The sequence below is a fragment of the Phoca vitulina genome, unplaced genomic scaffold (genome assembly GCF_004348235.1).
Source record: "Phoca vitulina isolate PV1807 unplaced genomic scaffold, GSC_HSeal_1.0 scaffold8, whole genome shotgun sequence".
Classification (NCBI taxonomy): Eukaryota; Metazoa; Chordata; class Mammalia; order Carnivora; family Phocidae; genus Phoca; species Phoca vitulina.
Genome location: NW_022589711.1, coordinates 54,547,896 through 54,575,457, shown reverse-complemented (window position 1 = coordinate 54,575,457; position 27,562 = coordinate 54,547,896). Strand labels below are relative to the sequence as shown.

Here is a 27,562-nt window from a genome sequence, read left to right as displayed (position 1 = left end):
CAGAACTCATCATGTTTGGAACCAAATTTATCCTTTCATTCTTACCTCTTAAATTTCTGGAACAATCAGTTAGCAGGCAAGCCACTTAGCATCATTATAAAGGCTAACTGAGACACTGCTTTACTTTCCCATCCTTTTCTTTTTGTTTTAATTGAATGACAATGGCTAATCTAAAGGAAACTCCTTTCTTGTAGGAGACAAGGAGAAGGCCTTAGGATCTACTGGGGGAGTCTGGAAGAGCAGTCCCTCTTTTCCCGCTGGAACCCGTGGTCCACTGAGGTGCCTTATGCGACCTTCACTGAGCATCCCATGAAATACACCAGTGAGAAATTCCTCGAAATTTGTAAGGTAGGCAGTTTGTGCATCACTCTTAGATTACCTTTGACGGTGAAGCTGTGTGCTTCTAAGACATGTACTATTAAAAAAAAAAAAAGGTAAGATACAACCTGATTTTATACAAACTTTAAAAGGTTTGAACTATTTTTTAGTAAACAGTGGGGCTGTTTTCTTTATTAAAAATATATATAATGTTTATATTAACCATATTATGATGTTTCCTCCTTGCTAATTTCTTATAAAAAATTATAGTGTAATATTATTTAAAAATTGCAATACTTGTGTCTGTCTGATTGTGTTTATTGCCAAAATGATACATATAATTTTCTGTATGTAATTAAATTCTAATTATTTTATTCAGAGAAGGAGTGTGGGATAGTGTGAAATATAAAGTCAGATATGGCTCTTTGGTCATGTTTGTCACTTTTCTTTCTGGACCTTGGTAGTCTCGTCTCTAAAATGGACATAATGATGATCACTGGCCTTCCTCTTAACTTCATTGGAACACTGTAAGGTTAAATGGGATAATGTGTATATAAATGCTCCATAAATGGTAAAGCAATTAAGAGTATTAAGTAAGAGTATTTTTATGTCTTTCAATCTCATCTCCCCAAATAGATTTTAAGTTTATCAGTGGCAGGGTGAGTCCTTCTACTCTTCTTTCATCCCCTCTAGGGAAATTTAGGCAGTGCTAGCACACTAAGTAGGCAGGAAGTAAAACAGTTGGAGCTGTAAATGCAGAAAAAGATCAAACTTTTATATTTTCAACAAAATCCGTATACGCATAGGAGTGTGCTTATAGGCCTAGAAATTCTTGCCTTCTCTAGCCTTTCTATGTTTACTTTTATATGCTGTCATTCGCTTCCAAATATCACAACTCTCTGTTTGCTATAAATTCAAAAGATTGCAACATACATCTAAAGTCTGTGGATGGATGGCATGCATTGCATTGCCTGCATTGTTTTCAACACACCTATTCATGCAAGTATGTATATGTATAAAAAACATTTTTAGTTGATAAGTCCCCTATTTTGAAAAGGATTTGGGAGAAACATGTGATTAAAGGATAGACAGAGTCTTCATTCCCCCAAATATATAGGTGGAGTTGGCTTAAATTCCTTCTGCTCTCAGAAAGGTCAATGGTCTTTTCAAGATTTATGCAAACATCCTCAGGGACTTATGGTCTCAAGGTGTACCTCTGGCTTATTGCAGGCACTGAGTTAGTTCATTGTATGGATCATGTGATAGTCCAATTTCACGATGCTGCAGCCCAAGCTTCAACATCAGCCCCTAGCCTGACTCTACCATTCAAAATCAAGAAAACAGCACAAAATGAAAACCAATGAGAACAACAAAAACACTTACACAAAGGCATTGATGTGAGAGTAGTCTTGCTGAGGGTTTCAGGGAAATGGAGTGGGAATTTACATCATAATAATGAGTCCAAACTTCACAGGGAATATCAGCTCTCCCTGTTTTTAAAATCCTTATTAATAGTAATACTCTGATACATTGCTTCATAATCCTCTCTCCTCTCCTCTGGATCCTGTCTTGCTCCTCCCCAAATGCTTGCCCTTCCTCTTCCACTTCTTCTCCTTCCTCTTCTTTTTTTCCCTTCTTCTTCTACTCCTTCTTCTTTTTTTTTTTTTTAAAGATTTTATTTATTTATTTGACAGAGAGAGAGAGAGAGAGAGAGCACAAGCAGGGGGAGAGGGAGAAGCAGGCTCCCTGCAATGGAGCAGGGAGCCCGACGCGGGGCTCGATCCCAGGACCCTGGGATCATGACCTGAGCCGAAGGCAGACGCTTAACTGACTGAGCCACCCAGGCGCCCCATTCTACTCCTTCTTCTTTTCTCCTTATTAATAGTTCAGAGTATTTTATCTGTTTCTTTTTTTTTAAACACCTTCTAATCCAACCCAGAATGCTTAATAATGTATTTTTCCAAAGCCATTTCCCACCTTTAAAGGAAGTCTAGTTCTGGCCATTAAAATAATATGTATTTTTGCATTAATAGTCCTTGTATTTTATTGTAAGTTAAAATAAATACCAACTGCCTTGGTTATTACATCCATTACTTCCTGAGCCAAGTCTCTTATTCCTCATACCTGACTCCTTGAGTGTCCTTTGCTGGAAGACATTCAGGGTAAGGGATTAAAGAATAAGTTCTATTCACTGCAGAGAAATGGCACTGTATTACTCTAATTCTTGATGGTACTTTGTTTTATTCTGATACATATAAATACAATCAAATAATTTTAAAAAGAAGATAAGAAATAAAATGTCAAAAGGGGGATAGGATAATTATTTCCCAAATACCATGAATGTGGTTAGTAGAATGGAGTATTAATTTTACACAAGCCTTCCTATTAGTCAAGGCTAAAAGGAAAACTCAATGTTTATATAGCTCTTGTTGGATGGGAGTAAGAATAGCAGGTGTGTGTGTGTGTGCACTCGAGCACACATGTGTGGACGTGAGTATAATGAATGGTTGTTCAATTGGTTGGTTTTCAGTCAATCAAACTATTTTGTGGATCTGTCAAGTGTATTTACTTTATGGTTTTTCTCCTTAAACTACTCTTCCAAAGCTTTTTTTTTTTTTTTTTTAATTTCCTGGCAACAGTCTGGCGTTTTTCTTTTGCCAAACTATTTTTTATTCAAAGGCCACCCCAAGTCCTGATTCTCTATGAAGACAAGTGATCTCCATCTGTGATGTCAGATGATGAGTATTCTGATCCAGTTCTTTGAGTCTTAATTTCTCTTTTGTTGTTGTTTTTTATGTCACAATATTATTTGTGTTTAGGATATTTTCCAAGATTGGCTTTGATTAATACTCAGTTATATTAATATAAATGAGTAAATAAGAAGAAAGATAATTCTGTGGACATATAATTCCTTTTATGTGAGTATTTTGGCATAACATAAGATTTTAAAAGGATGATATAACTAGTTTTTCCATTCCCCTTATAAATGAAATGGGGAAAAGTAGAAAAATATGGGGAAAATGCATAACTAAACTAAATACCTGAAGCAATTTAATTCAATTTAGCAAATCTATTATGGCAGAGGAAAAAGAATCCTGTAGAGCTGGGTTACACATAGTAAAAATTTTCAAATTATGTACAATCTAATGGAATAACTTATTTAAAAAATACATTAAAAAATCCGAATTTATTCTTACTCAGAGTCTTTTCTTGTATAGCACCTGGGATCTCTTTATTCAACAAATATTTTCTGACACCTACAAAGTACAGGTATTATTGTTCAGGATACAAACATAAATGAGACAAGATTCATGTCCTTGTGGAAGGCATTGCTTAACAGAGGAGGTAGATAAAAATGCAAAGATTTTTAAATGAGTACTAAATTGATTAAATCAGAAGTTTAGATCAAATGAAGAGGAGTGGAGGCACATGAAGGTACAAGGAATGTTCTTAGACATGGGGTAATTCATTTTAGCTGGAGTTTATGGAGCTTAATCTTATATATTCCCATCATGATTATAATGGTTCAAATGATAGGTATAAGGGCTTAGGTTAAGGGCAGTAGGAATGGAGAGAAAATAAAGAAATTTTGAGATATTCAAGACACAGAATTAATGGAAGTACGTAACTTACAGGATATAGTAGTAGGTGGAGGAGAGAAAGAGGTTGAAGATGTGGTTTCTGGATTGGGTAGATGGTGATTCCATTAATTTCAGTGGGGAAAACTGAAAGGAGAGTAGGTTTGGAAGTTCAGTGTAGGACATGTTGAGTTTGACACCTCCATGGAACATGTGGATCAGTTAGTTGTCAGGCAGTTAGAAATTTAGGTCTGAAGCTCAAGAGAGAAAGCTGAACTGGTGATAAAGGTTTCAGATCATACAACTTTGGGTCAAAGCTGAGTCTTGGGCTTGGTTGGTCAGGCAAGTACCATAGGAAAGAGCATTAATGGAAACATTAATTGCACTTAAATACAAATTCATATTATTTCTAAGTCTCTTAACACTGATCTAAAAAAACTTACTGTTGGGGTGCCTGGGTGCCTCAGTCATTAAGCGTCTGCCTTTGGCTCAGGTCATGATCCCAGGGTCCAGGGATTGAGCCCCTGCATTGGGCTCCCTGCTCGGTGGGAAGCCTGCTTCTCCCTCTCCCACTCCCCCCTGCTTGTGTTCCCTCTCTCGCTGTGTCTCTCTCTGTCAAATAAATAAATAAAATCTTTTAAAATAAATAAATAAAAATAAAAACATTACTATAAAATTTATATAACACAGCATCAAAATACATCATGTTTTCTTGTATTCATCTTACTAACTCTATGGCATTCTACATCTGGCAAATATGATGGTCAAATGGCCTCTTTCCAGACATGCTTGCTTATCTCTGAGCCTCACCAACCTGTTCCAATCTGTGTATGCATATACTTTGCATTACTCATATAAAACAGTTGTGAAAATAGGAAATAATCATTTTTTGGCATTGACTTTCTTGTTACAAGACATAAAAATAATCTCATGTTATATTATGCAATCAGACTATATTTATTGATTATAGTTTGTATGTTTTCATGTAATTCAACTAACAAAAACCCTGTGAGGTCAAGATAGCTATCTCTTTTTTAAAATGAAGATACTTAGAGTGATTAAGTGAATTGACTAAGGTATTACAATAAAATGCTCTATTTCCACACCTAAACAATTTGCTAATAAGCTGGGAAATGGGTATAAACCTGAGCAAACTCTGTGCATGCATGTGTGTGCGTGTGTGTGTGATGTGATGGAATGTGATATATTATACTTATGACATGACTCAATTATCCTCGATTGTTTCATCCACTTTATATTTGTAATTTGTAGTCTCATTTCCCCTGTTTTAACTGTTACCTTGCTGGGTTCTTAGGATGTGTGGACAGTCTTGCTAGGAGGAACTAATGACCCAGCCCAGAGCTGGTGAATAATAGTGAATGGATCATGAATGCTCTATAACCAAATCAAAGAGATCCTTTTTATTCTTTTCTGGCATATTTACCCTTCTTTTCAAGGGAATTATGAAAATGAACCAATGTTTTAGCAATCAAATGTAACTTTACATCCTTAGCTCCTTAGTTTCCCTTCACATATTTGACAAATACTCATTGAATACCCACCTGACATTGAATACTACATGCTGAGCAGTGTGCTAGTAAGCTGGGATACCAAGAAGAATAAAACAGATTTTGCCCTCCAGATACGTAGAGAGTAGAGGGAGAAAGCAAAAAAAAAAAAAAAAAAGTAATTAACAAATTATAATTTAATATGCTAAGACTGTAGCATATAGAGGGATTTACAAGGTTCTATGAGAGTCCAGAAGAGAGAACAAGTAAGTCCAAAGGTTAACAGGTATGATAACATTTGAAGTGAAACTCAAAGTATGAGTGATTTAAGCATCAAAGGATGGGGGGAAAAACATTTTAAATAAAAGAAAGTTGGTTGGAACCTGCAAATTACCAAGGTATATGAAATGTTCTTAAATAAAGAGTAGCTAATTTTAGCTAGAATTTTAAGCATGTGTGTGTTGACAGGGGAGTGTTGGGGGAATGGAATAGGAAGAGGATGCAAATTAGGATGTATAGGAACCTCTCTTAGAGGAAAGAAGCTTTTGTCTCAGCCTCCTTTTTCTCTCTACACATCTGAATATACCCACAATCAAGGTGTCTCCATAAATATAATTCCAGGTTAAATGTGCCAGAGTGGTAGAAACATTCTATCCAGCTGTGTGACTTTTCAAGTGGTTTCCAGTATTGGGTATTGGATGGACTTACTCTTTATCCCAGCATGCTTCACTTCCTACAGAGGGAAACTTATAGCCTGAAGGTTTGGAAAACCTGCTCTGCTGAGGAATGTGGGCCTGCAGGCATGAAACCTGGTCTCTTTCCCCAGTGTAAACAGGAAGCAAGTTACGGTTGTAATAAGGAAAACTGAGACTCTAGGCAGTGAACTGCTGGCAGACAGCACCTGAAGCAACCCAGGAGCCCAGTCACTCAGCTGGTAAATAATTGCTGTAAAGTCAAGAAGAACGTTGAGCACTCTGCGCCGACCTCCAACACACCCACCCACCTACACACACTGCTATACTTTACCCCGACCAGCGCACGGCTCCTATGTAATCCGAGTTGTTAAAACTTGACCCTCTGTTTTTGGGACTGAAATAAAAGAAGGAGCCAAGGGTGGGTGTATAAAAGCTTTTAGAGAAAAGTATGTGGCGGGTGGCATTCATATCAGATGACACCGCGTTCCTGTCACACAGATTGAGTTCATTCAGGTGCTTGAAATGCTCAAGAGCCAGCTTGGGGACTTGGCCTTTTGTCTGCCTTTCCTTCAATGTACTGCTTGTCCCGTTGTCTTCGTGGTCCCTCCTCCTTTTAGAGGGCTCATCGAAATGACTAGAAATAAATGCATCTGACTCTAATGAAATGCCAAGTTCATTGAGTATGAAATAGTGTCAACTTTTTCTTTCCAGCACTTATATGCTGAGGCCACAGAGGATTCTCTGAATGAAGCTTATGATGAGGACTGGAGACACATCCAGTCATCTAATCTAAAGACATTTATTGATCTAGGAAAAAGTATCCTGACAGTCCAGAGGGTGTTGGCAATGAGAATGTTGAGGTGAATTGCATTTTGGTCTTCAGGAAGTCATAGTTTGATGATGTTATTGTCAGTGATTTACTGACAGTATTTGTTGGTTATTGGTAATAGACTTCCTTAATGGCCTTTGCAATATGACTCCAAATTCCAGCCTCATCTCATTCCACTTCCCCAGCTTTTCCTGAAATACATGAATATGTGTATCTGTACATGGAGAGCTTATACACAAATACTTCAATTATTAAAGTTAGTTTAATCTTTACAGCCACCCTCTGCATTTGATGTTATTGTTATTATTTTTTTTATGGAAAAGGAAATATAAAATTCAGAGAGGTTGAATAACTTGCCCACAGTCACACAGCTAATGAGTGCCATATTTGCAACCTAAGACTGGATCTGTTTAATCTCAATATTCATGTTACATCATGCATACTTCCTTTAGTTCAGTGCTTTCCAACAGGGGATGATTTTACCTCCTGGGGGACATTTGGCAATGTTTCAAGACATTTTGGTTCTCACACCTGGTGTGGGGATGCTATTGGTATCTGGTGGGTAGAGGCTATTGAGCCTGCTTAACATCCTGAAATATAGAGGACATTGTCCCCCACAGCAAGGATTTATTTGGCACAAAATAACAATAGTCCCAAGGTAAAGAAACCTTGGTTTACTTATTTAGACAAACAGCCGCACTTGTGACTCTAATTCTTAGAAACCGGATGAAATATTTAAGTGGAGATATAAATGAAATGTGGCAGAATAAAATATTAATTTTTACCTTGAGTAGATGGAAAGACATTGTGGGAGAGATAGGATTTGCATTTGGTTTTGAAAAATGAATAGGAGCATAGACATTATAGATCTTTGTGGATTGAATAGACTGTCAGAGCTAGAGGTTGCTAGGCAAGCTTAGTATAGTATTTTTCAAAAATTTTTTTAGAAACAAAAGACTTTTAAAAATAAAATCTTACTTGAAACGCAAATATATAAAACTGTTAAAAATAGAGCAGCTCTAATTGATGTGATTGCAGGGACTGGCGTATGTTACCTGCTTGCCTTCCACATCTTTTCCCCAAACCCTCAGGAATATCTGTTGTCCCAACATTGTTAATAACTACACTTCCTTTCTTTTCAAAAGAATCTTGGTTTGGATGATAAATTATATTGTCATCCAACCTATGAGGAAATCTGGTGTTCTAAGGAACATGGTTTGAAAATTACTGGGTATAATCTTTTTTTCTATCCCTTCTGAAAAATAAGGAACATAAATCCTTTTCTAAATATTAGAATTTTACTGCTCATAATAGCAGTATGTTATAGAAGAGAGTACTTTAACACTTAAGTCAGGAGACTTGGGTCCAAGACTTTGCTCAGTTGCTTACTAGTTATTTATCATTGGATAAATCTCTGAAACACTTGGACCCTCAGTTTACCTATTAGATCCCCAAACAGGATTTCTAATCCCTGCCCTATATCCTATCTTGTTTAAGCTATTAACTTCACTTTATGAATATTGTTCTTGACCTCAGGATCTATAATTCTTATTTTGGAATTGCTGACTATAGACATGGACCTATCATCTGTTTATTTCTTCATGCTCCAGACTCATGTATCCAGCTGACCATTAGAAATTACTAAGAGGCTTACTGTTTAGACACCTCAAACCACACATCTAGAACAGAATCCTTGATCCCTGTACTTCACCACATGCAAGCCCTTCTCTTGATGAGGTTTTCCCAACCTAGTAATGAAATCACTTTCTATCCAGTTTTTCAGACGAAAAATCTAGGTGTCATCTTTGATTCCTCTGTTCTCTTCATCCCCTATATTTATTTATACTGGCAATTTTTATGACTCTGCCTCCAAGTAGTATCCCTGTCAACCAGTTCTCATGTTCTCCACTGCTCTCTTTGTCCAAGCCACCATCATCTCTTGCCTGGACTACTGAAGTGACCTTCAAACTCCTCTTAATCTTCCTGCTTCCATTCTTGACCCCAACAGTAAATTCTCCATGCAATAGCAAGGATTATTTTAAAAAAACAAACAAAACAAAACAAAAAACAAACAAAAAACCCCACAAAACCCCACCAAAACCCAAAAAACAAACAAAAAACATGCATTATTGAACTTATCTTTAAAATCATTTCAATCCACAGTCCTTAATATGGCTCACAAGATGCTCTGTGCCTAAGGTTTCATCTCAATCTCTTTCCTTTAATCACTATATTCTAGCTGAATAGGATTTTTCCCTATTCCTTGAATAAACTAAGCTCATCCCTACCTCACAGCCTGTGCAGGGGTTTTTATTTTCTTCCTGGTATACCTTCTCCACACGATTGCATCTTTTTCATCATTTGGGCCTCACATCAAGTTTTACTTCCTCAGAAAGTTGTGCCCTGAATTCAATATGTAAAATAACCCTCAATCCTATTACTTTACCCTTTTCCACATTTTATTTTCTCCTAGAATTTATCACCATCAAAATCACCTATATTTACTTTTACTTTTTCTCATACCACAAGAATGTAATCTCCATAGGAACAGGATGCCTGTCTTGCCTCTCTACTCACAGCACTTAGAAAATGTCTGGCGAATAGTGTAGGTGTTTCATTAATATTTTTTGGATGATTTTAGAGCTTTTTAATCTATTAGTGACATAGAGAGTTAGTTTACAGTATTAATACTGAGAGAAATAATTCATATATACATAGAAAAAGCAGCTAAAACTAAAATGACAGCTGGTAACCTTACATAGCTAATAAACAAACAGGAATTGCATGTAATTTTTGACATTAGGAAGCAAAACTTGGCCTGAGGAAAGTTAGTGTACTTAGTAGAGTTAAACACAAAATTAACAACTAAAATCACACTCAGGAAAGTAATAATATTAAAAGTAATATCCTCAGAAGAAAACTTAACAATTACTAAATTTGGAATGGAAAAAAAAATCAACTTTTTGACTTAATTTAATTGTATAGACATGAATTCATTCAATGGAAATTTTTCAGGAAAAAAAGGGAAAATTTATAAATCATTTCTTTCAGATGGAAAATTCTTCAGTAAACCCAATTGTCTTGGTGTAATTCATGTCAGAAAACATAGTCTTAATGAAAATTCAGTAATGCTGGTATAATTTTGATGTAGGTTCATATTAAAAAAAATATAGAGTCAAGAAAAACAAAGTAAGAGTGTCATCTTGCACCTGGTTTTCTTTGGAACTTTTCTCTTTGATCAATTGAAAACTTCAATAATCCTGGGGAACTAATATTTAGGATTTTCTTTCAATGCAGAGTTTAAAGGCTTTTTATTTTGAAATAATTTTAGACTTACAGGAAAATTGCAAAGATGGTAAAGTTTCCATGTACCTGTCATTCAAATTCTTCTAAAAACTTACATAATATAATATAGTTATCAAAACCTGGGAGCTAAACATTGGTACAATAATATTAAGTAAACTACAGGGCTTATTCAGATTTCACTGGGTTTTTGTTTTGTTTTTCCTAATGTCCTCTATCTTCCCAGGATCCAGTCGATGATAACATATTATATTGAGTTGTTCTGTCTCTTTATTCTCCTTCAAAATGTGACAGTTTCTCATTCTTCCTTTTTTTTAATTTAAATTCAATTAGCCAACATATAGTACATCAATAGTTTTGATATAATGTTCGATGATTCATTAGTTGTGTATAACACCCAGGACTCATCACATCCTTCATTCTTCCTTTGTTTTCATGATCTTGGCATGTCTGATGAATACTCGTCAGTTGTTTTGTAGAATGTCTCTGAATTTGGGTTTGCCTGATGTTTTCTCATGATTAAATTGTAGTCTGCTTTTTTGGTGCAGATAGTATAGAAATGATACTGTGTCTTCATTGTAGGCTTATGATGCCTGTATGTCTTATTACTAGTGGTGTTAATCTTAGTCACTTGTTTAAAATGGTGTATGCTGGATTTCTCCTCTGCAAAGTCAGTATTTTTCTCTTTATAACTGATAAATATCTTGGGGGAGATACTTTGATGCTCAAGCCATGTTTTTTGAAATCATGGTTTCTGAGTAGAATTTAATGTATCCTTTGTCATCCAGAGAACTCTGTTACTTTTAAAAAGCTCATATCAGAGTTAAAAAATTGTTTTATGGAGTCTATGATTCATATTAAGTCAATTGGCATTCCAAGTACAGAATTGAAGGAAATGGGACTAAGGAAGTTAAAGTCTTCTCTGCCTATAAATAATGAAAATATTTGTACCTATAAATAATATGCTTTATAAAATATTTTTGAATAATTCACTTAAATTCATACAGCAATCTGATGAGGTTGTCATTTAGTATTATTATCATCATCATTATTATTTGCCCGTTTTCAGATGTATAAACTAAGGCTCAGTGAGATTATATGGTTTTATCCAGGGTCTAACCATCAGTTACTGATAGGGCAAGGAAACATATCTGGCCTTGTACATCTAATGCCAAGCATTTTCCCACTATACAGTGATGAAGTAGACATGGTTAGATAGCAGTGAGTTCCATATCACTGGATATGTCCATGGAGAGGGATGTGGCTTCTTGGTAAAGATGTAGCAAGGCATAACAGTAGATGAGTGGTGAATTGATAAGCTCAAGATCACTTCTGACCTTGAGATTCTATGATTTTAAAACATAGTGATTAAATGTCCATGTTATTAACTTATTCTTTCCTTTCTTCTTTCCTCTTTTGGAAGTTGAAGAAAGATCACTTCTTTCTGCTTTTCTTATTCAATCAACTAAAGCACTGGTGGAGTTTGCTGAAAGGAAGGATGTCCTTCCTTTTAGAATCCTCAGGCTGTATGATTATAGTATGTATCCTTCAGTAACAGCAATATTTAGATTCTCTTTAAGATCTCAAAGAGGATGCTGGAACTGCAAATAGTAATAAAAAGTACCTTCTGTCTGTCTTTGCTGCTGTAGACTGAAGCTCATGGAGAACAAGCAAAACCCTACTTCTGTGTTATTACATTCATTAGCCTCAGTGAAAGTGAGTCTATTTTTTAAAATTAATGTTTTGGTATTACTTAATTACTTTAAATATAACTTTAAATAAAATTAGAGAGACAGGGGCACCTGGGTGGCTCAGTTGGTTAAGTGTCCAACTCTTAATTTTGGCTCAGGTCATGGTCTCTGGGTCGTGGGATTGAGTCCCTCTTCGGGCTCCACACTCAACAGGAAGTCTACTTGAGATTCGCTCTCTCTCTCCTGCTCCCTCTCCTTCTCCCTCCCCCTGCTCATATTTGCATTCTCTCAAATAATAAATCTTAAAAAAAAAAAAAAAAGAAAAGTAGAGCAAATATTATCTTTTTATTTTGGAAAACCTAGAAGTATTGAGGAACTCCAGAAAATTATGTTGTTTTATCATCATAGTCACTATTTTTTTTTATTTCTGATATTATCTAAAATCCATAGATTTCAGTGCTTCTTTTCAAAAGAACAACTGAGGCTCAAAAAGGGAAAATGAATTTATAATGTTACACAGTTAGAAAATTATAGAGGTTTTATTTGCATGGCTTTTTTTTGTTTTGTTTTTTTGCTTATGGGTTAGGTTAACTAGCAATAGTAGATACATTCTAAATTTTAAAAGTTTTTCTTTTACTAATAAGGAAACTAAGACTAGAATAAAGAAGTGGTTTGCTCAAGAGCAATATAAAATTAAGAATCCAGCATGAGATCTATATGGAAAATTGTATTATGGGGAAAGACTACAGGCTTCTCTGTCTGCAGTGAATCATCACTCTTGTGTTAATCTCTTAAAGCAGAGATTGGTATCCTCATGGACAAATGGGAAGAACAATGATCACTTTATATAAGTATGCTTAATAATTTGAATTGATATTGGAATATGCTCTAATAAGAGTCTTAATTTAGATTAGTGGCCAGTTGCCTAGGAAACAGATTTGGATCTCACTGTGAATAAGATTTTATTCCCAATGTTCTTTTTTACTGTGATGCAGAAAGTGGAGTTACTGTGGATAAGTCATTTACCTTCTATGAGCCTTGGTTTTCTAACACGGAAGTGGTGATACCTTCTTTGACCTACCTAATGCATCTATATTAGAAAGAAATCACGGAAATAAAAGAGCTTTTTGGAAATACAAGGATATGAGCTCATATCTTTCCTACTTCATTTCCTTGCTTGTTTCTCTGTTTAGAATTCTCCCTGAACTACCCTCCTCTTAATCCAATTCAACTTGGCTTGACCAAAAGAAGGAATTTTTCTTTTACTCACTTAACTTAAAAGTTCAGGGTTGGCTGATCTAGTAATTTGCATGACTTTGTCAAGAATTCATCTTTCTCTACATCTTAGTTCTTTTACTTTTGTGGGCTTATTTCTCAGTCAGGTTCTCACTATGTGTGGCAAAATGACCATGAATACCTCCCGGGAGGCTTGTATTCTATCAGTTTTGTAACAACATTGGTCATGTACCCATCCTGAACCAATCTCTGTGACCAGAGAAATGGACTCCTCTGATTGGTTAGGCTTGAGCCATATGGTAAAGTCAGCGCCACTTAAACTATGTGGGCTAAATGGGATAGGGTGGTTCTCCAAAGAACAAAGAAGGTACTCTTGTTGGAAGAAGAATCTCAAATGGTGGAAAGGATGCTGGGTTGGAAAAAAACAACAGCTGTTGACTAGGCCCTTCTTAACCCCATTTTACCTAATGAAACCCTATGAGCCCTTTAAGGATTGTCTCAAGAGTTTCCTTTTGAGGTCATTTCTGATCCTTTCACTACATATGATTTCTCCCTCTTTTGTGTTCTCTTAGCATCTTGTGCCTCTTCTGCTGTTTATTTTCACAATCTTTGTATAATCATTACAAGTTCATTTCTAAGGTGCACCTGGGTGTCTCAGTCAGTTGAGCATCTGGCTCTTGATTTTGGCTCAGGCCATGATCTTGGGGTCATGGCATTGAGCCCCTCCTCGGGCTCCATGCTTAGCACCAAGGTTTGCTTATCCCTCTCCCTCTGCTTCTACTGTATCTTTCTGTCTCTCTCAATCTTAAAAAAAAAAAAAAAGATCTCTCAATCTTAAAAAAAATTTTTTTCATTTCTTAGATTATTATAGTATCACATCTTTGGAGACAGAGACTACATCTTACTTGTCATTAAATCTTCAGCAGCACCCAACAGGTGTCTGATTCATAAAGGGCCATCAGCAAATATTTATTGAAGTGACTTCTTAATGTACAAATTATGAAGGATGAAAAATAAACAGGATGAGGCAGATAAGTTCATTATGTACATAATTTATTGACTGATTAATTCATTAAAAGGCTAACAGAAGCCATGTTGACAATTCTGAGAAATGATTTCTATATAAGTAAGGATAGTTGCAGCCCCAGGAGAGTGGTCAGCTTTGGTGAGGATTGGCTGGGGAGGAAGTGTCTCTGGACCTACTCTACATTTACTAACTCTGGGCCTTCTTTTCCTCTTCAGTTGTCTGGGTTCACGTCTAAGCTTGTTCCAGCTATCCAGAATGCCCACAAGAATTCCACTGGATCTGGAAGAGGAAAGGGACTGATGGTGTTAACTGAACCCATTTTGATTGAAACCTACATGGGGCTAATGTCATTCATTGGAAACCGCAACAAACTTGGCTATTCCCTTGCCCGTGGGAGTATTGGTTTTTGAGACTCTTTTTGGTGTATAAGTATGTCATCCATCAATATATCTTTATTGAAGATTCTATTTCAGACCACCATATTTTTGGACTGAAACAATTAATTACTTTTAAGTACTACTACATGATGTTGAATACTTAGTGTCTTAGGAAATCTAAAAGCTTGATTAAACTGATAGATGCACACCTCAGACCTCATATATGAATAATCAAATTTCCTAAAACCAGAAAATACATTCTCTTAAGCTCCTCAAATAATGTTGTCAATGAATACCTGATCATAAACTGAGGGGAGACTCTCTGGGTTCTTATTCTTCTGTCTTCTAAATGTAGGCATTTTCTGGATCTTGATCTTGAGCCCTTTGATTCTGATTTTTTCTTTTATTGGGGTCTGACTGTATTATTTTAGCTACTCTTTTTATGAGAATGACTTCCAAATCCATATTTCTATCCCTGATATTTCTTCAAGATTCAGTTTTGTATTTCTTTCTGCTGTTCATATATCCGTGTTCCAATGGCCACTCACACTCAGCATCTTCAAAATCCTGGGGTTCTCTGTGGCATTTTTATGGTTCCAGTCATCATCCCTGAAATCCACCAGTTTTGATATATCTAAATTCCTTGCCAAATAATTTTATATGGTATCTTTCTTAGTCTGTTTAGGCTGTTATTACAAAATACCACAGACTGGGTGGCTTATAAACAACAGAAATGTATTTCTTACAGTTCTGGAGGCTGGAATTCAGAGTTCAGAGTGCCAGCATAGTCAGGTGAGGGCCCTCTTCCCGGGTTACAGACTTCTTGTCATATCCTCACATGGTAAAGGGGCAAGAGGGTTCTCTTGTGTTTCTTTTATAAGGGCATTAATCTTATTCATGAGGGCTCTGCTTTCATGACCGAATCACCTCCCAGAGGCCCCACTTCTTAATACCATCACATTGGACTTTAAGCTTTCGGCATATGAATTTTGGGGGGACACAAACTGTCAGAGCATAGCAGTACCAAATTTGTGTGTGGCTTAGCATTGTACCCCAATGCCCAGATGTCAAACTTAAAGTTCATTCTTCTTTAAAAATTGTTCATGAACTCCTTGCCTTTCCATTTTCACAGGTATATATTATTAGATCAAGTCTCTAATTCTGTTCCCCTGGATAATTTTGCCATAGCCTTTTATTTGGAATCTTTGATCTGAGCTTGACTCTATTCTAATCCATCCTGCATTTGGTTGCCAGATCTAAAGCACAATTTGACCCTATCACTCCCTGCTCAAGAACTTTTAATAGCTCATTTTCTTCTGCAGTTTTTTGTTCAAGTATTTATTTCATTTTATTTTCCAATAGCAGACCGTTTCCTTCTGTTGAAATCTGTTTTGGACTCCTAAAATGTAAAACCTAAAATGTAAAACAGATAGAAGTGAGGCCACTAAGATTGAAGTGGACATGGGAATGCCTCTGGATTCCTCTTTTTTGGGGAGTCTCAGAGCTGCCCCCTGTGGAATGGCAATGGGTCCCAGAAAGTTTTGAGGAGCATGTTTTCAAAAATACTGACCTACCTTATTCTGTTTCCTTTGCTCTTTTCTCTCATATTTTCTCTTTTTCTTTCCCTGATGAACACCTCAGGAGATTATCACATCTCTTCAAGTTTTGCCTTTTCAATTTTACAATTTCATTTTTTTAATCTATTTTGGAAAGAAACTTTGAATGATGAACACCATAAATATTATTATAATCAGATTTTCAAGTCTGTCTCAAGACCCAAAGTTAAGACGCCTTGGTTGGTATTCAAGTTAAAACTTCCAGCTATGTTTTTGTTGTTGTTGTTGGGGGTGGGGGGGTTGTGCAGAGTGTATTTTTAAAGTCTTTTTTTCTAAAAATTTATTTCCTCAATTTCAAAGATTTGTTCTCTGATTCATTAACAAATATCAATCTGATGCAGGCATTCAAAACCCACACTTTGAATAACCCTCATTTTATTTCGTCTTTGTCTTTGTTTACTTCCATTAGCATTTCTCTTTCTCTCCCTCTTTCCAAAAACCTTCCCAGCACCCACTTCCCCCCAAGCCCCAGCCCCATGATGGCAAATATTGTTATAGTCCCCAAGGCAGAGAACTATTCAGACTGTAAAAGGAAATGTTGAAATCCTTAGCTGTCCTGTCAACAGTAGTGGAATGAAAAGTCGTTGGATTGTTTTGGCAGTGGTTCTGAAGCAGGCATAATTGGCAAATTATTATAACACTGCTGCCCGAAAATCCCTATTTGCCTCAAGATAGTGGCATTTGTTGGCAGAAGCATCTGAAATGTCCAGCACATTCTTTTGAGTTACCATTTAAGGATCAGCCTGACAATAGACTTCTTTCTGCACATTTGTCCTCCTCGTAACCTGGGACACACTGTTCCGAAGTGACTTTCTAAAGGACACAGTACAGCACCAACTCTGCAAAAGGTGAGGGGAGGGAGATGTCTCTTAGCCCTGAGGTCTAGCCTCTAACAAATAGGATAAGCGTTTAATAACACCAAAACTGTTTAACATGGAGAAGAGTGAACTTAGCGATGACAGGAGAATGCTTTTCACATTTCACAAAGACTGTCTAGTGGGATATCCCATAAACTGATACGTGGGACCTAGGAAGCAGGTTATTACTGGGTTATTACCAGTTATTACCATTCCATGAAAGGATTCAGGAATCTGGAAGGCAGTTTAAGATAAGAAAGAACTTCTTTTAGGTAGGAATGTCAAAGATGGAATGGGTTGCTCCTTAGAAGAGGGAGCCTGCCATCACTTGATGTGTTCAAGTAGGGACTAGATTAAGTGGATATTGTGAACAAGGTTGATAGATGGGTGATTGGTATCATACTTTAAGGCTAGAGACCTTATTATGATCCTCCAAAGAATTGTTGCTGATGATTAGATAATTAAATGTTTTTTTTCTTTGGAAAGAATTGAATCATTCAAATGAGACCCTAGAAAATTACCTTAACTTTCCTAAGATTTAATTTCCTCATCTGTAAAATGGATACAGTGATACCTTTACTGCCCACTTCATAAAGATCTTGTGAGGACTGAATGAAATGAGGTTAAATGATTGTATCAAGTAAAACAAAAACAAAAGCAGAAATAAAACATTGAGTACCTGCTTGTAGAGTGGTAACTTGGAAGCAGAAAGCAGGACAACATCCAAGGGAACTATATTTAGTTCCCTCTGGGAAATTTTCCTCGGTCACTATAGACCTACTGACCATCATTCTCCCATTTGACACATGGTATTCTCACTTGGGTTCCTTGTCCATAAGCTCAACAGGAAATACAAACCACAAACCAGGGGACCTACTATATGCCTGGGCTTTTCATTCAGACTGTCATCTGAACTACCAATAAGGTTTCTGAAAGGGACATCATAAGTTTGATTGGGGATAGGATTATTTACAAGGGGCATTAAGTATTGGGCATATCATCATAAAAATGTCATGGTTGGCCATCTTCTTTATCTGATCTTTATCCCATTTTCCCACTAGAAAATCCCCGATATGTCTCTTTTCAAAAACTGCTTGAACATCTTTATGGACAGATTGTTCAAGGTCTCCTGATACATTGTGGGTCATCCTGATGGTTAGAATATTCTCCTTCTTTTGATTTAGACTCTGTAACATCCATCTGCCATCTCTTTCAGTAAAAAACAAAAAAAATTCTTTTGCTGGAGTGGGGTTAGCTTGGGTTTTCTCACCGGGATGTGGGATATTTGGGTACAGAAGCAAGGTTGGTAGATTCTCTAATGTTTACAAGAAGGAGAGCTGTCAAGAAATGCTAAGCCTGACCTTCAAGTGGGCAATTGGGCCTCTTTGGAGGCCTGACCTTTGGCCATTCTCTAAGGCAGAAAAGAGAAGCCAGTTGCTGTGCTTTGGATCTTTTGCCTTGAGGCCTGTTATCCTTGTCCCCTTGCTGAAGCAACACTAAGAAAGCTGATGCACAGAGCCCTGGGGCTAAGGAGGCATAGAAACCACCCAACCCAATGCTTTCATTTCACAGAACAGGAAGCAAAGGCATTGAAACTGGAAAAAAAAAAATTGCTCAAAAAGCAGATGGTGAGTTTTTGGTACTGGGGATTAAACTCTAAAGCTTCCAACTTCCTATGCCTAGCCCACTGCTCTCTGCATGTATCTCTATTCCCAGGGAAAGGCATAACGTCTAAATCAGGGCATCATAGTTGCTGGGTTAAATCTGAGGTGAGGAAACAATAGGTCTTCGTTGTTTAAGGGGAATTTCCAGAAATTACCTGTCTTTTCTTAAAGGCTAAGGTCACTCATAGAACTCTGATTTCCTATCTGATCGAAAAGCCCAAACAAAGCTGCGGAAGCCGGCAGAGCCAGCAGATATTTTGTAAGGCGGCTTTACCTCTGCCTGGCATTTTGTGGGGCAGGAGAGGGGAGGGCAAAAGTATTAAATTTAGGCTTAAAAACTCCTCAGAAATTCTTTACACACAAGAGACCAAGTTGGAGAAAAGAAGATGACTTGTGCCAAGGGGAAGAAAGAGAGACTAATGCCTGTGGTTTTCAAAGGTTAACAACAAAAAAAGCCCAAGTATTTGCACAGAGATGAATGCTCATTGGCTTTTGGCCAGCAATTATACAAGGGCTTGTGCCCACATCCTGTAGCTGTGGTTTAGGGACGCTGCTCATGAGTGACTTCTTATGCTTAGTGGCAGAAAACTTTAGTCACTGATGTGTAAACTCACCTTTGGTCTGCACCTCCCACAACGTGCTCCTAAGGCAGTTAGGGGGCCAGGCCTCCAGATTTCCTTGCTGATACCAGTTCCTCAGAGGCTAGGGAAGAACTCCTTCTGAGGCCTTGGAAGTGACTGAGACCTGATCCATACTTTTCTTATTCCACTCGATTGCATCACCCCCTTAGAAGAATTCTGTAGCCACAGGAGGAATCATGGTATCTTCTGCTAAATTCTCACTTCAGCCTTAAAACCCAAGACAAAAAATACGTGAGCTGGATTTCATTTCAGGGCTGCAACCAATGTGAAATACGAGAGGCAAAGTCATGAGGTTGCACCTGAGTCTAGATCTTGTATCTGATGGGCTATTTGCACTCAGTTTAACACTGAGATCTTAACAAACATCTCACAATTCTCCTCCTGGGTGAAGCCACATGGAATTTGCAAGGAATTGCTCAAAAAAACAGATGGTGAATTTTTGGCAATACCAGGATTAGATCCTACAGCTTCCAATTTCCTGTTCCTGGCCCACTGTTTCTTCCACGTATCTCCATTTCCAGGGAAAGGCATGACATCTAAATCAATGTATCATTGTTGATGGGTTAAATTGAGGTGAGAAAAATGATAGGTCCGATGTCATTAACGCTTGTGTTTCTAGGCAGATAGGAAGGATCAGATTGCTACATTATGGATGGGAAATATGTCAGGATCAAGTTCTCTGAAACAAACCCCTTGTGTCTCACATCCTGTCAATGCCTATGCCATGCATCTCAAGTTCTTCTTCTTTCCTTTTACATTCTGCTTACTCTTTATGGGCTCATTGAAGCTGAGACTGGAAGGGACCTTAAACGTCACCTACTTTAGCATCCTACCATATTGCATCAATGCCCTCAACCAAAACATGCATAGCAGCTGCAGATCGAGCTTCTGCAGAAACGTTTGCAAGGCAGAGAATCCCTGGCTTTTCACAGCAGCTAATTCTACTGCTAAGCAGCTGCAGCAAGGAGAAAGTTTTTCTGAACATTGTACCCAAATCTTCCTCTCTAGAAATTTATCTATTTAATCCTAGATCTTCCTCTGAAGTTACCCAAAATAAATCAATTTTGTATTCCATGTGGTCACACTTCAAATAAAGGCAGCTAACTGGTATTCTCCCAATGAAGTAGTTTGTGTTTTTTTTTTGTTTTTTTTGACACAAAAACCCCAGTTCCTACAACCGTTCTTCATGTGATGGGTTATATAGAGCCCTTATTGAACTTGTCTCTTGTTTGTGGTATTCTGTTTGGTTAACCTTTCTTTGAAAATGTCATATTCCACACAGGCCTGGCAGTTCATATATAGGCTGACCAGTACAGATTAGAGTGTAGTTTTTCTTCATTTGCCACCACACTACTATTAATGAAATCCAGGTTTTCTTTATCATACTATTTGTTTACAAGAAACGTAGGGTCAGTTTCATCATACCATACATAACATTTTTTCTGATTTAGTAATCTCATTTAAGAAACAAATGAAGGGTGCCTGGTGGCCTCAGTCAGTTTTGGCTCAGGTCATGATCTCAGGGTGGTAAGATGGAGACCCAAGTTAGGCTCCACGCTGGGCAAGAGCCTGCTTAAGATTCTCTCTCTCTCTCTCTGCCCCTCCCCACCCCCAGCTCCTGCACATGCATGCATGTGCACTCTCTCTCTCTTAAAAAACAAACAAACAAATGAGACCATTTAATATGGATTATTCATAGTAAACCTATACTAGTTCCTGGTAATTACTGATTTTCTTTTCTGACTTTTAAATTTATTTTTTAATTTTGTTGCTAAAGTATCTGTTTAATATTTAATTCCAAGTCGGTAAGAGATTTCCTCTTCTATAGTTTCTGACAACCAACATTATTTTTAAGTGGGATTTTTTTTTTCTGTCTCCAATCTGGAGGACATGGTGGACTGGCTACCATGATGGGAGCTGAGCCAAAGCAGTAGTCAGAATGGTTTGATCCATAGAGATCTTTGGCATTGGTTAATTGACTCTTTTGTCTCTAGAGCAAAAATAGATGGGCAGCCCATGCAAGTCTTATCTGATCTGTATAAGCAGAAATAAATGGAAATATGACTTGAATCAGCACCCGCCACCCCAGGATACCATTATCCTCACTGAATTTAGGTTGCTCAATTCAATGGCAACAGTTCCCACTGTCATTTCTGCCAACAGAGAAGAGCCACATTGGAGCTACATCCTAAGCATGTCGAGATTCCCCTCATAAATGTATTTCTCATAGCTTTGGTGAAGGAAGTGTCTCTGGACCTTCACAGGGGACATAGACGGGAGGTGATGTCCTACATAATAATCCACTTTAGCCTTTAGATGCCTTCCTTGGGCATTTCAACTTCATTCAGTATATACTTCCTTTGGTCCCATGTTTTAGGCAATTAACCAAGCAAACTATTTGAGCCATTTTTAGTGGCTCATACACATTGAATCTACAATTGTAGCCTGGTGCAGTGTAGTCAATAAATTTTGTCTGCTCCAATATTATATTTCTTCCACTCTGCTCTAATATCCTTAGGATCGGTTCCCATTCATGTTCTCCAGTTTTTTGTTGGTATAAATTGGAAAAACCTCACAATTATTTTGGGGTATATTATACCTTCTCCTGAGTTGCACTTTTTTACTTACGTGTTAGGAACTGAATTTGCTTATGAGTCTATAAACAGTGAGAATGGATTATTGTACATTTAATCAAGGGCTGACTCCAACTACAGTATGGATCCAGATGTGTGGAAGTTTTTTTTTCTTTTTTGCTTGAACAAGATGTACATTCCCTACCCACTGGTATGCTGGGGTTTTTTTGTTGTTGTTATTATTTTTTTCTTCTTACCTGTTATTAAAGATCATCAGGGGCAGTTTGATTTCAGCTGTTGGGATTACTCGTACACTCAAGGTTATATCAACCTTCCAAACCTATGTCAAATTCTAGTCAAAGAGAAATTGATTACCTCTCTGTTCTGTGAGACATCACATTGGTCTGTTTCACTGATGAGATTATATTGATTTAACCAGGTGAACAGGAAGTAGCAACTATTCTAACACTTGTGTGACACATGCATGGAAATATATCACCCCCGAATTCTGAGGCTTTTGTCACCAAAAGTCACACTGGTGACTTTTCTAGGGGATCAGCGGTCCGGGACATGTCAAGATACATGTCCAAAGGCAAAGGGAAATTTTCTGCCCTCCTATTATGAAGGAAGAGCCACAGTGCCTAATGAGGTTCTTTAGATTTTAGAGGCAATGTATACCTCGCTTGGGTCTGCTACTTGAACCCATTGTACATTTAGTTCAAAAGATTGCTAGTTTTGAATGGTGCACAGAATAGGAGAAAGATCTGGAATAGGTCCAGGCTGCAGTGCAGGCTGTTTTATCACATGGGTTATATACTCAGCAGATCCAATGTTGCTTGAAGTATCTGTAGCAGATTGAGATCCTGCATGGAACCTCTGGCCAGCCCCTCTAGGTGAATCACTGGATAGACATTAGGTTTCTGAACAAAGATATTCCATTTTCTTAGATAACAATTTTCCTTTTGGATCACTTCTGGGCCCTTGTAGAGACTGAGCACTTGACCACAGGTCACCAAGCTGTGGTACAGCCCACACTGCCCATAATGAACTTGGTGTTGTCTGACCCATCAAGTGAAAAATTTGGGCATACACAGCAGAACTCTATCAATTGGAGGTGATATATATATTCTAAGTCTTAAGCAGGTCCTGAAGTCACATGTAAATTGCATGAGTAAGTGTCCCAGAAAACCATGATATGTATTCCTACTACATTTTCTTCTCTTTCTCTGCCCACACTTAGGCTTTGTAGAGAGTTCCCTACAACCAATGGGTTGGGGGAAATTTTTTGAACCTATTTACAAATGGTTTTATATGATATGCTGCACCAGTTAGAAGTATGCAGTTGTGGCACCTGCTCCATCGGTGGTCCTGAGAGAGAATAGTGAGGAAAGTTCCTCACAGTGAGCAGAAGAAATAGAATGCCATTCACATGTACTGCCTCACTACTACTTTCCATTTTATAAATGAAGAAACTGAGACCTGGAATAGTGATGTGACCCAGTTACTGCCACACAGACCTCACACAGCCACCACAGCTTGCTGATGGCAGAGAGATGATGACACTTCCTCTATCCTGCCTATATCAGGTTTGGATTCAGTTTTACATGATATAAACCATTTCACTATTTTAAATGCAAAGTGTTTTAATATATGGAATTAAGTACAGCATCATTAGAAAGTCTGGAGGCCCAAGCTCTAGGCTGGAGCCCCGGAAATGATTCCCAGAACAACACTGCAAAATTGGTCCACCTAAGGATTAGTTATCTCCACCGTATATAGGAAGCTAAGCCATTAGGAAGTTGCTGTCCCAACAGCAGGCACAAGAATCACACCTCTGAGCTACAATCTAATGATCAGGAGCTTCCATTAGACCTGCTGGCTCCAGAGCTATGTTGCATCTGCTAGGTCTGCACCAGCCATCACAAGTAAATGTGATGCTTTCTGTCCCCTTCCTCCTAACTTATCCTGAAGCAGGACATGGGAAGGACATTCCACTTCTTCCTCTTAATAATAATTGCAAGAATTTATTGAGTGTTTATAGGTACCAGACAGTATGCTAAGGTCTTTGCATTCATTGTATCAATGAATCGTATGACTCTGTCAAGAATTTATTAATGTTACAACCTCCATCTTGAAAGGAAGCAAAGTACAAAGAGGCAAAGAAACTTGTCCAAGATTGGGTATTTGTAGATAGAAGACCTGGATTAAATTAGAACTTAATGACACCCAAAATCTAGCTACAAAGGAATCTGAGACTGTAATACTGAGCTTTCTAACTTCTGCAGTACAAAAGGCCCACTAGAACAAGGTTAATTGTTGAACTGGCCATCCTACTGGATCCTCACTTATATTAAAGATAACTGAGATTTCTCCCCTGACTGACTGTGAAGTCCTTGAAGGTACCCCAATTTCTCCTTTAACACAGACCCTTACATAATAGGCAATCAGTAAATGTGTTTTTATGACACCGATGCCATAGGCATTTGGGGTTCAATCCATTTCAGTAGTCCATGTTTAAGCTTCTGTGAAACCACTGCCTTTTTGTGATCTGGTTCTACAGAGCAGTGGCCCAGCTTAGGCTTTGTCCCTGACTTCAGAAAGAAATAGTATTTTGATTTTAGCAAAACCCTTTTTTATGCTCCAGATTTCATTGTGGTTACATCAAAAACACATAGCAATACTCAGAATGTATCATAATTATGGAAAGTGAAGAATGGCATTTCACTGGGGTTAAAAAAAATCATAAGACTAGCTGAGTGATGCCCAGAAGGCCAGTCAGGGGCATGTTGACTTCAGAACAGAGCTCAGTATAGGCTACAACTAGAATAAACAAAACACGATGACCTGGTAGATATTACAGCCAGAAGAGGTGTATCAAAAAAAAAAAAAAAGTGATAAGCTGAGGCTCTCCCAGATTGCTATTGGTTTCAACGAAAGTGACCTGACCTGCAAGCAGTGGAGACCAGCCATCTGATTCTAGTGACTTCTCACTAAAAGTGAGTGACTTCAACACTACAGGTAGGGAGTGTAGAGAATAAAAGTGATTTTCACAGAAAATACATGTCCAGATTTGGATAAGTTGAGTATGAGGGCTATGGGACATTAAGTGAAAATATTCCTATCTAACAGCAGGTGCATATGAAGGCCTGTTGTTCAGGAGAGAGGATCTTTGGCTAGAGATACAGGTCAAGGAGTCATCCAAGATTGAGTGGCAGTTAAAACCATACGTGTAGATGAGATTGTAGAACTTTCTGTAATAATGGAAACCATAATTCTGTGCTGTCAAACACAGTAGCCACGAGCCATGAAATGTGGCAGATGAGACTTAGAAACCAAAATTTTTATTTTATTTTAATTAAATTCCATATAACCACATGTGTCTAGTGGCTATTCTATTGAACAACACGTATAGAACGAAGAAAAGAGATGGCTGAAAACGAAATCCTTAGTAACAAAATGTTGAATATCTGAGGTTATCTTGATGCCACCAAAGACAAACCAGGAAACGTGCCTTTCTGAGTTGTTTATTTTTTTCTTTTATATTTTATCAAATGTTAAAGAAAATCAAATGATACAGAAGAGCTTCTGTTGGAAACCAACAGCTTCCCAACTCATCTCCAACTTCCAACTTAGTGGTAACTTATTTTCAGAGCCTTTCTGGTTATGCTGCTAGTTACCTTGCTAACTCTGACAAATATATTTATATTTCTGTGTATTGATTTATCAACATCAGGTATGATCTATTGACTTCCTCTATGAAAGAACCAGACTTAGTTCACATACACTATACTTCACATTTCCCTTGCCTCCTTGAATGTTTCTTTTCTTTTCTTTTGATTATATTTCTTGCTTAGATGATATGCTTTCACTTTGATTTCTCTATCAACTTTAGTTTCTATCTCATCTCCCCTTTGTGTCAATAAAGATGTTAGTGAGATAACTTTAGCTTTTCTCGGCAACTCTTATTTTTTCCCTTTGTCAAATATGTATTCGCTTTTACATTATTCATTAACATTCTTTTCTGGAGTCATAGTAAGTGTGTCACCCTCATCTGTGTACTTAGTAATTCTGAGGAAAGCGGTGATGGGAATCATTTCCTTGTGGAAGGAGGGATGTGAAACAAATTATCTGCTCCTTAACTTTAGTCCTCCATCTTTGTTGGTGCAAAAATATCAACTCATTATCTATATGTCTTCAAACTTACTTTATTTTAGTGATTCTCTCACAGGCCCATAAATTATTAATATCCTTGTTTTGCAGAGAAAGAAATCAAATAGAAATAAATAGAATGACTTGACCAAAGTCATAAAACTGGGAAGTAGGTATGTTGAGAGTCGATTAGGTTTTCTGATGAGATAGCACCTCACAAATCTGTTCTCAGTAAGGTTTTCTAACCAGTCAAGTTTGCAAAAAAGTTTATGGGTTGGGTTTCTTAATTCGGGTTTACAATCCATGGTTCATGTTGGAGCAGAGAAATTTGAAGCTTGTGTACTGTGACCACATTTTCTTTCAAGGAACTGTAGAAATGCCTCCAGGCATCTGGGTGCTTCATGAACTCAACTTGGCAAATGCTTACCTATGGGTAAAGAATCATCTAACATTAAACTAACATTTACCAAGCACTCATGTGCTAGTGTTGGGGTTTGGATATTTTGTATATGTTATCTTATTTAACCCTCACAGCAACTCTCTCAGTAGGGAATATTTCAGAGATAGAATTGAATGGTTGGAATTTTAATAATTCATCACTCTGATTGAGTCCTCTCTTTCTATAAAATGGGCTAGAATAACCTCTCTCCTGGACGTATTTCACAAATGTGCATATTTGGAAGATGAATTGGATTTGGTAAAATCAAATGAGATTAAGTGGTTTGGTTGCTTGGGAGATAGGCAGTATACAAATATAATGCTGATGAGTAACAGTGAAGTGTTTTAAGGCTTTGTTCCTGTCACCAGCAAGGGAATTGACCCAAATTGGCATTGGGAGACTATTCCTGTGCACAAAGTTAAATACTCTGAACACTCTTCTAAACTGTCCAATTCCCATGAGGATAGTGCTAGAGTGATTATACAGTAAGAATGAGTCTCTGACCCATAAACCCCACCCAGGACAGGTCCTGTCATTTTTAGTGATCCTGTGGTGAATGCAACCTTATTAAAGAGGTATCACAGACAGGGGATAGATCCAAATTTCATTCCGCTTATATGACATAGGGGCTCTCTTTAAGAAAAAATAATATTATGAATACAAAATTAGGCACAAAAATGAATATTTTTGAATGACAAAATACATCGCAATCAATTACAAAAAATTGTAGCTATTACAAACCTGACAAATACTACAAAAAATAAAAAATCCAGAAAATAACATACTACCTTTATTAATTAACTCACCTATCCATATGTTGTACACTTGAAACTAATATAACATTTTATGTCAATTATACTTCAATAAAAAAAACACACCTTTAATATTTATTCAACCCATTATTCAAACCCATTATTCAAACCCATTATTGACTGCATATTGGTTGATTACTTCTTCCTATGGCAATTCATTTTTAAAATTACTTTCTGTAAAGAGAGTAGATAATTCTATTTTTCCTCAGTTGATTGAAATGTATTTTTACAAAATTGTTATTTCTAATC

The 27,562-nt window shown here is 37.3% G+C and overlaps 1 protein-coding gene across 1 annotated transcript in view; it reads left to right on the top strand.

Annotated features, from left to right (window-relative positions):
• The window catches only part of TPRG1 (tumor protein p63 regulated 1), a 108,298-nt gene extending 93,703 nt beyond the window's left edge, over nucleotides 1-14,595 (top strand). Inside the window, exons 4-5 of the mRNA XM_032406237.1 lie at nucleotides 195-348; nucleotides 14,401-14,595. Of these exons, the coding sequence (XP_032262128.1) occupies nucleotides 195-348; nucleotides 14,401-14,595 (349 nt within the window). The remainder of the gene's footprint in view (nucleotides 1-194; nucleotides 349-14,400) is intronic.
• Nucleotides 14,596-27,562: the final 12,967 nt, after the last annotated feature.